The sequence below is a fragment of the Atta colombica genome, unplaced genomic scaffold (assembly GCF_001594045.1).
Source record: "Atta colombica isolate Treedump-2 unplaced genomic scaffold, Acol1.0 scaffold281, whole genome shotgun sequence".
Taxonomy (NCBI): Eukaryota; Metazoa; Arthropoda; class Insecta; order Hymenoptera; family Formicidae; genus Atta; species Atta colombica.
This window is the reverse complement of record NW_017259383.1, coordinates 288,580-300,112: the sequence shown is the minus strand read 5'-3', so window position 1 is coordinate 300,112 and position 11,533 is coordinate 288,580. Positions and strand designations below refer to the sequence as shown.

Genomic DNA, 11,533 nt, shown 5'->3' with positions numbered 1-11,533 from the left:
ATAAAATTTTAATATAAATTCTATATAACATAATTATCTTTATTAAATTTTATAATTATATATTGTATTTATAGCACAAACAATTCTCTGTGATTCTTTAAAACTGTAATTTATATCTCTTATTTTCGTTTGAAAGATTCCTGAGAAAAATAATGAGTCGAACGTATATTCTGCTATTCCGATAAAAATGCTTCGATTACCTATTCGTTCATCCATTAAAAATGAACCGAGATTACAGTTTCGATTGTTTGATAGACATGAAGTAGAGAGAGAGTTTTCCTTGCCCAAGGAAAATAAGAATGTCATATTGACCAATTATTGACCGAATTTATGTTATTTTTTTTTACACAATTCGATCAATGTGACATTTTGGATTTTGGATTTTTTGGTTCTTATTGGGATAAAAAGACAGACGAAAAAATAAAAGTTGCGAGACTTACTTTCGCGGAGTGTCACCATGTAATAGGACGCCTGGCTGGGCTTGCTACGTCCTAAAGCATTTATCGCCGCCACTCGGAAGCTGTACACCGTGAACGGCCTCAAGTTCTCGACAGTGTAGAACGTGTCGTTGTGCGGTGTTATGATTTCCTTCGTCGCGTTCCATGGGCCATCCTCGTCGATGCTGAAAATAACAAATGCGCCACGTTATGATATTTGCAATTCAACCGTAACTGCCACGTAACTGAAAGTCACGCGCGATGCTATCGTCGCATGAATGCTCACAATGCGGAGAACTTCAAAATCGCTGTGAAAAATCCTATACGAGTTGATCAATCTAATATTCTTGTCAATATTCCCTAGTATACCTTTTTTCTCCTTCCTTTTTTACATGATTTGTGAGAAAATGTCTGAAGACGGAGGTCGTATATCGATATTTTGAAAGGCTCAAATATGATAATATGCGTCTATAACCTGTCTCATAAAGTTACACGAAACTCTCCTATAAATTGCGTTAAGAAAATATTTCAGGAGATGATTGGTTAGAGAATTTTACTCTCTCTCTCTCTCTCTCTCTCTCTCTCTCTCTCTCTCTCTCTCTTTACGATGTGAAGAAGAGAAAACTTTTGAAAGATATTCAAATTGCAAACGGAATTCATGAGACAATGTCGCTTTTAGAATGCAATCCTATATTAATTGTGTTGAACAAAGGATAGAAAAAAGTAATCTTAAAATTGGCAAGTAACAAATACTGGTATGTCAGAATTTATTGACACACTGTGACTGCTTTGGGAATACTACTGTGAGTTCTCTATAAACAAATGAACAAGTAAATGAATTGAGAAAATCTAGACACGATAAATGATATCCAAGATTACTTTCAAAATTCATACATGATAGACGAGGATCAGAAATTTTCCGCGTCATGTAAAAGCCTGAAAAGCTAAGCGATTAGATAGCGAATTTTGTATCACAGTTTCGGCGTTTTTCGTACTTTGCCTGAGGTGAATACGGAGTGACCGCAATGCTGATATGGCGCGACTTTTTACTATAATTTAAGTATCTCGACGACGTTAAATCCATAAAATTTTAACATCGTCAGCATTATTTTCTTAACTCATTTTCTCGTTAGAATTTTTAAAAACACGCGCATGTTTGCGTATATGATAAGACTAAAGATATCTATTCAAGAAGCTATACAATAATTTTATCTCTATTATAAAACAGTCTACATCAAAAATATAATACGATATAAGACAAATAGGCATATTATTTTAATATAAAACAATTGAATAAATATATACTCAGAGAATATTGAAGCCTTGAAGTCATCTAAGAAACATTAAACATTTAAAAATGTTTTTAAAATATCTGACGTCCCTATTTATGATGACTTTTTGAGATATTTAAGATATTTTTAAGACTTCTTATTCGGAATTGGTTTTGTGAATTGTGAAAAATGAATTGTGAAAAATTCATAAGTAGTCAATAATTTTATATAAATATTTTTTTTGTCAATAATTTTATATAAATATTTTTATTGTCAATATCTATTTACTATGATTATAAATTTAATAACGGCAATTTGATATCCATCTATGTATTTCAATACCTATTCGTCGAACATTTTATTTTTTAGAAATTTATACGATTGATTCATAATTTAATATTAATTTACGATTTATCATAATTAGTTTATAATTAGCAGATAATATTCATTTTATGATTTATCATTATCGAATATTAATAATTTCAAAAATATATATTCATATATATCTATAATGCATTATATTTACCACACAATATAATATTTGATTTTTATTTAACTCGAACATGCTATTGATATTGAATGACACGGTATTGCTATTAATTTAAATTTTGTCAACAAGAAAATAGGCCAATCTTAATTAATGTAATACAAGTTTCTCATATTTTTTTAATAACAAAACATTTATAAACCTTTATGTAAATATAAATAATTTAATTATTAATTTAAAAGGAGGGAAAGAATAAAGTACATTAATCAAATTTTGATATGTTGTTGGATTCTTATATACTTAAACGAAATATATAATAAACAATATATACAAGGTGTAACTGAAATAACACCTACTAATCATATAGTGCTATTTTTAATAAAAAACTGAGACGAAAAGTTCTCTACCGCTTTGAAATTTTCGCAATATTTTTTAGTTACTCAATGAGCAGAATGTCTAAAATCGCGTGCGCGACGTATAAGACAGCTTTAAGATATTTTTAAGAGTTCTTTAAGAAAAATTTTCAAAATATTTTACAAAGAACACGGGAAGATATCTTAAAATTGTTTTATACATTGATTTTATCTGTTTGTTCAGCAATTAATTAATAATATCTAAAAATTAATATCTCCATAACTATTGCGAAAATTGCAAAATGGTAGAGGATTTTTCGACTTAGAGAGTTTTATATTAGAAATAGCATTTAGTATGATTAGAGCGTTATTTCAGTTACATCCTGTATAATAAATAATATATATGTGTAATAAATGTATTATATATAATAAATTATGATAATACAAAACTGCTTATAAGTTGAATCATTACTTATCACTCTGTATACTTATAACGATCATCAAAGGATCAGTATTATAATAAATTGATATCATCTAATGAAAGAATTTTTAAAAGCTTTTCTTCTTGTCCTACCTTTTAAAATTTAATAATATGGCAGATTGGACCTTCTAATTGAACCACTGAAGGTACAACTTAGTGCTCAATGCCTGAACGTAAAATTTACGATAGTGTTCAAGAGTTAAAGCTGCCCGAAAATATATAATATCTTAATATCTAACACTTTAATTGCCATGCTATTAAATTTTCACAAACGCCTCATCATCCATGAATGACGGTTTTACTTATCCGACTTTTTTTTTTAAATAATTTTACTAAATATTTTACTAAATATTTAAAACATTAAAGAAATAATATAAATTATATTAATTATTAATTATATTAATCAATATATCAAACAGTATAATATTATTATAATAATAATTGTTGCAAAAATTAGTATTATTAAACACTAAGACTTGTTTGATCCAAAAATAAGATTGTTTCTCTTAATTAATAAAATTATTTCAAATAATTACATTATTTAAAAATTAGAAAAATATCCTGGAATCATCAGGACCCATAATGTTCCAGTTACGGGTAAGATAAATAGGGACAAGTACGCACACTTATTATGTCATAACAGTCTCAAAGTCTCAAACAATCTATGGATGAAATGGCGTTTTATGGAGCATGCTGCAAGTTTCGCAATGTCGCAATATCAATCGCAGTTCGTTTTGAATCAATCAATCGAGTAAATTCGCGAGTGATATCATTGCGGTGCTTCGAAAAAAGTATCTATCTCAGTCAATTCGCGCGATCAACATCGACGATTGTCCGCATCGTCGGATCAACGTAACTCGACGTCGATCGCGAGTAACCGGGAGTGCCGAATGAATCTAACGTGATTGTTTTGGTGTATCAATTAATTAGCGATTGTGATCAAACTTCTGTGATTTGTAATTTATACGATATCTTGCTGGATCACCATCCTGAGGGATAATTCCGATATAATGTATCGCGGCTGCGTTGAAGAACGCACAGAATCACCATGTTCAGTCATGTTGATTAAGGAGAAGGTTCTCTATCATTGCTTCTTCATGGCATTTGGTGAGTAACTGTTAGCTGTTAACTGTTTCTTGAAGTTTTTTGTTTCAAAATCCTATATTGTAGAAATAATTTGGCGATTAGGAACTCTGCGATTAATGAACTTCCTTAATGGAGTTCCTAATCGACACGTTATAAAAAAGCAAATCAACGTCAATAATCCGCCAGATCGATGCCTGTCGCTTGCGTAGTCGAGAGAGAAAGAGAGAGAGAGAGAGAGAGAGAGAGAGAGAGAGAGAGAGAGAGAATATCAAATACATTTAACAATCATGTGGTGTGATTGTAATCGAATAGTGTTTCTGTGACGACTGTGATAGATATTCAACTGAATTGTCGACCTTTGAGTTAATTTTTTTGCCAATATACTGCATCGCGGCTGTTGTGAAGTGCCGTCAGATCATCATGTTGGAGAAGGTTCGCGATTGTTGCTTCCTCACGACAAGTGTTGATTTTATTCATTGATTGTGAGCTACATTCAGTTTCCCACTCGAGGGTTCTCTATGTATATAATGTTATATATCATTGGCTGTGCTCAGCAGAAAATGTAGCTTTGCAAAACTATTTATTTTTTAATATGATTGATTATATTGTACGTGTAGATCCATACTACTAAATTCAAGTCAAATCGAGTGTCAAATTATGAAATTATATCTAATAGGAGTTATGTTCAATTGTTTTTATAGATCGCTCCTAGTATATCGTTAATTCAACTAAAATAATGAAGTTAAACAATTTAACTAAAAAAATTAATTGATTCAGTTTATTACTTTCTAAATAAATACGTTAATATAAATGATCTTTATTCTGAAACTATAGAAATAGATTGATTTACATTTTAAGATGGATTAAAAATAATAAAATGATATTTAATTCAAGAGATTATCATTGATATCTTCTTTGATAACAGTATAACAAGAAACTAATATTAATAATAATAACAATAATAAGAATAATTTTATTGAGTACACGGTTAACATTGAAAAAAGCAGAAACAATAATATTTAATAATAAAGTTGCACACACATGCAATAGACAGGGCGACAGCTAAATTGCTAATTCGAAGCTACATATGTATACATAAATACAAACTAAGGGCAAGAACCAATCATATTAAAAAAATTTTCAACACAGTTACAAAGCTGTTTTTCCTGTTGAAGTCATTTTATTCTTGTATAATATTTGATGAACAATAAAAATAAAAATGAATACATACTGTTAAATTCCTAATGTCAAATTGGAATTATTTTTAATCACTTTTATAAGTTATCATTACTCTTACTTAATATGTCATTAATTTGACTAAAACAATAGAATCAAATAATTAAACTCAAGAAAATATGTTAACTTAAATTTAGTTATTTACTTATAGAAATACATACGTTAATATGGGCAATGTTTATTCTAAAACTAAGCGCAGAAGTGGATTAATTTACATTTTAGCACACATGGAAGTTAACATTAACTAAATGTTATTTAACTTAAGAGATTAGGTTACCATTACTCTTTCCATATCTAACAATGTGAGTGACACTCGGAAGAGAATTTGAATATACTCGTTGATGATTCCTCGAAATTTTCCGTTCTTCCTCAAGAAATCAACTGTGTCAATTGTCAGGACAACTTCAAACAAGTCTAAGGAAGACTCTCTGATTGACGATTAGAAACGAATCATGATCAATATTGACGATAATCCATTGGATTGTTGCCCGTCGGCAACGACCCGTCATTCATGGATAACCGAGAGTGCCAAATAAATCTAACGAACGATATCGTTTTGGTTTGTCAGTGTTAATCAGTGATTGTAATCGAATAGTTTTTCTGTGATGGATATGTTTGCTAGATCGCCTCAGGGATGATGCTGGGATTTTGCCGTTACAACGCATTGCGTTTGTCTCGAAAAAAGTCGAGGAGTGTCGTCGAATCGGATAAAGAAAAGGCAAGTTTGATAAGGAGAAGATTCGCAATCTTTACTTCTTCAGTGTATGTCTATCCGAATAGCTTTTTAACATTTTCTGTTCCACGTAGCGTAAGGGTCGTGACACACACAAAAAACTTAAGCAGTAATGGGCTTTCTATAATAAACTATTACCTAAGCTTTAAGTCTTAAGCCGTAAGAAATTGGCCATAGCCGATTATTCTTCTCACATTCGACTGTGGCTGGTCAATTTCTTGCGACTTAAGACTTACAAGCTTAAGTAACGACTTACTGTAGAGTGTGCGTAAGATGTAAGCAGTAAAAAGATCAACATGTTAGATTTACTATTACTTACGTATATATTTATGGCTTTACAATCTCTATTGTGATTGGCCAATTCGCTTATTGCTTACGTTTACTGCAGACCCTTTAATAAGAGTCTAAACATAAGAAAGCCACTTTTGATTGGTCCGCCATGTTTTAACAATTCTTGAAAGAGAAAAAGATAGAGAGAGAATGAGAAGAAAAAGATAGAATAGAATGAGACAGAGAAAGAAATAGTAAATAGATAGAGAAAGAAGAATTGATAAGAAATAAAAAGTATGTCCTTCTTTCTTGCAGATTAAAACTACTATCCTGCATAAAACTACAGCTTGTTATCCAAATTCTTCTTATGTTTTACTAAAATTTTTTTGGCTCTATAATTATTTATACTGGCCGTAACCATATCCCGTATATCGTAATCGATCTTACGGTCACTCGACTGTAAAAGAGGAATACTTGACCGTGATTAGTTAATTCTTATAGATTATTACGGCCAGTATGAGTTAATGTTTCTTAAGTTCCAAAACACAATAGGTGTACACAGTAAAAAACATTTTGTATTTGTGTTAGAAATGGTCCATTCAAATCCTTGTTAAAATTTTGTGTGGAATTTTTAACATATCTGAGTTTTAATTTAACATAATTTGAATATTTTGTGTTAAATTAAAATTTAACATTTCTCAGTGTTAAAATAACACAATTTGTAGATAAGAAACAAATAACATAAAAATAATGTAATTTTAAAACATAAATTCTAAGAATAAAATATGTGTGTTGATTTAATATATTATAAATGTTAATTTTATTAAGAAATATGTTCTATATTAATTACATATTTTATATGTAAAAAATACAGATATTTTGTATTATTTCCTCTTTGTAACAGTAAATATCTTGCATATGTTAAATATTACAAAGGCATCATCTAAACTACAAATATAAAGCCTCTACTTTTAAGTTTAACATTATAAATGTGTCAATTTAACATAAAATTTGTTTTTAAATTGTGTCAAAGTATTTGATGTTTCTTGTGTTAATTTTTTACATAATATTTTATAATGTTACTAACATATTCATCTTATGTTAAATTAATACAAAAAAATTTGAATGACCGTTTGAGACATATGAAATTAAGTATTAAATTTAACACATTTTTTTATTGTGTAGTATACCTTAAACCGTAATAATTCAACCAATCATAATCGATTATTCTTCTCACATTCGATTGTAATTGGTCAATATCTTACGGTTTAAAGCAGCTATTGGGTTTCGGGACACTGCAAGGATAACATAACGTTATACCGACTCACGTATCTATAATACTATGGCTGTGCAGAAGCGGCGCTAGATCATTTGACGCCATCCCCACACATTTTAAATTACATGTATGTAGAATTATCAATATATTATTTCAAACTCAAAACCTGCGGACATTTTGAGGATATTTTTTTAATGATATGATGATGTCCGAAAAAAACAAGATGAATTTATCTCCTAGAGACAAAAATACTAAACGTTGCATATGCCTTTACTATTGCAATAATTACTTGTGTAAAATATTTGTTAAATATTTTTTCAAAAAATTAGATTTAACCTCTCATTTTGGAAAATTAATAAAAAACAATTAGAAAGAGAGAGAATTACATTTGACTGTTCGCCAGTCACGCGTATATCTCTATGCAAGTCGTGGAACTATCATTTAAAAACGGCAGATAAGAAGAAGAAAAGGAAGATTATTAAGATAAAATAAAAAATGTGTTACTAGAATATTAATAATAAATATATTGATATATTTCTTTTTTCAGAATGCATAAAAAGGTTAAAAATTACAACTATTTGTTCTATAATATTGCATAGTCTAATAATTCACGACTTTAATTATTTTGCAATTTATTGAAAAAAATGTATTTCTATCTCATTCAGTACGATATACGTGGTGCCCCTTAAATATAGCACCTCTCTGCCATATAAAACTCTTTACCGTGTTTCATATGAGGCTCTCATATGAATGTCTATGAATCTATTTGATGTTTACATCGCTTGAGTATTACTTGTTTAACATTTGATAAACAACAAGAATGAAATGATTCTTGAAGTATTACGAATGTCAAATGGAACGCATCCTGGAATTTCTCTACAGTTGATGAACAGAAGTGATTAAAATTTCCCGAAATCATTTAAGCCTCCATCAGATTACGTATTAAAGATTGCAGAGCAGATTTCAATCGCGGCGATCGAATAACTTTGATTCACTTTGTCCTGATCGAGTTCGAATTTTCAACTCGCCATCCTTAATCCTCAAAGAAGAGGAGACGTCGCGGAAAATCTAGCCGCGACTTTTCAAAGCCGGAAATTATTACGTCCCCCACGGGACGTGTGCACCAAGTGCACATAATTCTCGTAGACTAATTAGCGGTCGAAGACATGGCGCGCGCGACAGGGAGGGGAGATTTTATCGTCTTCAAATTGCATATCTGCATTTTGCTGTAATTAATATAGATTATTAATCGTTGCGCGATCTGTTACGGGAAAGTTTCCTGCGCAGCTGCGGTTCGAATAATTGCCAACAGTTTGCATTTGCGCGGGTCTCTCGATCCGCTCTCTACACCGATATGTGCGTGTATACGTGCTTGCCACATATACATACGCGTATAACACGTACATTCCCTCTACGAACATAATGAATTTGTCACGTTACAGCGAACTGCGGTATCTTTCGGTGCGCTGCGATGTTAATTTTCAAAGTAGTTACGGGGCCTCTTATTTTTCGTCGGCGATGAAGCGCCATTTATTCGTGGTTTATCCATGAGATACAGCTTTCTCGTATAAAAATAACGTATCTCTCAGTTTCATAGCCACGGGGAAAGAAAGATCCGTTCGATTTTCTTCGTCCGGGGAGAAATGTACGGTATCGTGTCTCCTTCGCTATGCTCCGCGACTCCTGGAGTTTTTTTATCGATTTATCGCGTAAAACGCGCTCGATAACGAGAGTTTCCGTATTTAAACGTTAAATACAGGAGGAGAAGCACTTGATAACGTGAACCAGCGCACTACACGGAGAAATGAAGAGTAAAGAATAAACGTTATATAGGCGACATTCGCATACCTATATTCTCGCCGTTTTCGTATTAACGCATACGTATATTTGCGTACATTCTCTTGCCTGCACTATATGTTCAACATCCCGCCTGTAGAACACAATCAATTTACCGCTGACAAACCCCCATTGCAAATTTGTCGCTGCGAGATAAGGGAATGATCCGGCAATTAAATGTAAAAATGACCTGTCGCCCTGCGGTTTTTTATTTGCGCTATTTTTACGCTTGAAAGCTCGACGTGGAAAAAGCAATCGATGACTTGTATCCAATTAGCGCAATTCGCGTCATTGCATTCTGCGGCAAATTCGTTTGAATTTTCGATATGCGAGATATACATTTTACACAAAAATTTATAGAGCCTATAGATGTGCCCGCCGCAGTGAGACGGTTGGAGGTATCGATCCGAGCGAGAAAAGAACGACTTTCGCATTTGTACGGTTTTTTTTTCGCTTTTGCCGGGAATTAGATTAAAAGCTTCGAAAAAGCTTTCGCGCAAACGGTGCTTTATTCACTTTCAGAAGGCCGCACTTAAGCAAACGTCGCCGCAAAGACTTAATTCGGTCGCGTGGACGAATGCATGGGGCATATTAAGTTTCTCTATCGTCAAGAGAGGAACAACTTTTTTATTAGGACTCGTCTCGGAGGTAATTGATTGTTTTAGTTCTTCCGCCTTGATTTTTCTCCGTCGCTGTGGCGCGGAAGAAAGAAACTCGGCGTTCTCTCTATTTATCTCACAGTAGAAGCGTATTTTCAAGAAACTCGAGACAATTAATTATTCGCTCGTTCACGAATGAAAAACAATTCCATGATTTCTTTCGACTTTCCCGCGATCGTACTTTCGATACGCAAATGAAGATGCACTTCGTAAGGCGGTCCCTCGACGCGCCAACTTTTCAATTCCGCAACTTTTGCCACGCGGAAGACGACGCATAAATTATTAACGAATAAATGTATGCGAATCCGCGAAACGTAATTCGTATAAATTATCAATAATTCCCATCTTTTGAACTTCTGCATTAAAATCTTTTTCCAGAATCAATTTTTCTGCGGCAAAGATGTCAAGAAAAGTCACTCATGTTACTCTATTAATATGCGATATATAAATATATAATTCTATGATTTTGATATTCAGATTACCAAAAGTGTCTTATTTTCATGATTTATTCAAATCATCAATTATACACAAAAATTATACATGTTTAATTTGTATTCCACAAAGAGTGTTTCCATCAAAGAAAAACGAATATAGCTGGAAAAATATAAAATATTAAATTTTCATAAATACTTGTTTGAATAGATCTAAGAAAATACTTACTAAATGTAAATATATATTTATTTGATACAAAAACTATTAATTTTTTATTTGACTATTATTTTTTATTAATTAAATATTTATCTATTATAAGTGAACATTTACTTAATATTATTCAAAGAAATATGTATTAAGGTTTAATAATTTTTTTTTAGTGTACGTTAGAAGTTAGTGTACGTTAGGCTCGGTGTAGGTGTATAACTTTCCAATGTATAACGTTCTGTGTGAACTTTAGCCGGCATATTAATGCGAAAAAAGATGCATACAATAACACAGGACAGGATAGAGTCCATTGTCGGGTAGCATAAAAGGGGGCTCGTGAGGATTGCGATGGAACAATGAAAAACTTTAGTTTTGGGAAACCTAAATCCATCTCCGACACGAGAAGAAAGAGCCTATCAAAACTTTCGGACCAGGTCTTTCATAATTCCGGTCTATTGTACGTATGCCAGTATGATCCCGATAAATCCCGAATGTTCGGTGGATTCTAGCCGAACGAACATTTTTAGATACGTGTTGATATGCGTTTCACTCATAATATTCAACTGTCGAACAACTGAATCCCATTTGCATCCAACAGCGACGGCAGTGATGACGACGGCCGGTGAGGAAAATCAAATTTTTGGCAATTCTTTTGAACAGATTATTTGACGAAATTCGACTCACGCTCCGCAAATATTTAAGTCTCGTACAAAAAAATACGCTCGAGACTTTTCTCCCCTCCCTCCCCCCCCCTGTTTTCAGAGAAAGA

The 11,533-nt window shown here is 32.0% G+C and overlaps 1 protein-coding gene across 1 annotated transcript in view; it reads right to left on the bottom strand.

The window, feature by feature from the left end:
* Positions 1 to 11,533, bottom strand: part of LOC108689926 (tyrosine-protein phosphatase 99A) — an 80,845-nt gene that overhangs the window by 35,669 nt on the left and 33,643 nt on the right. The window contains exon 2 of the mRNA XM_018196907.1: positions 441 to 622. Coding sequence (XP_018052396.1) covers positions 441 to 622 — 182 coding nt within the window. The remainder of the gene's footprint in view (positions 1 to 440; positions 623 to 11,533) is intronic.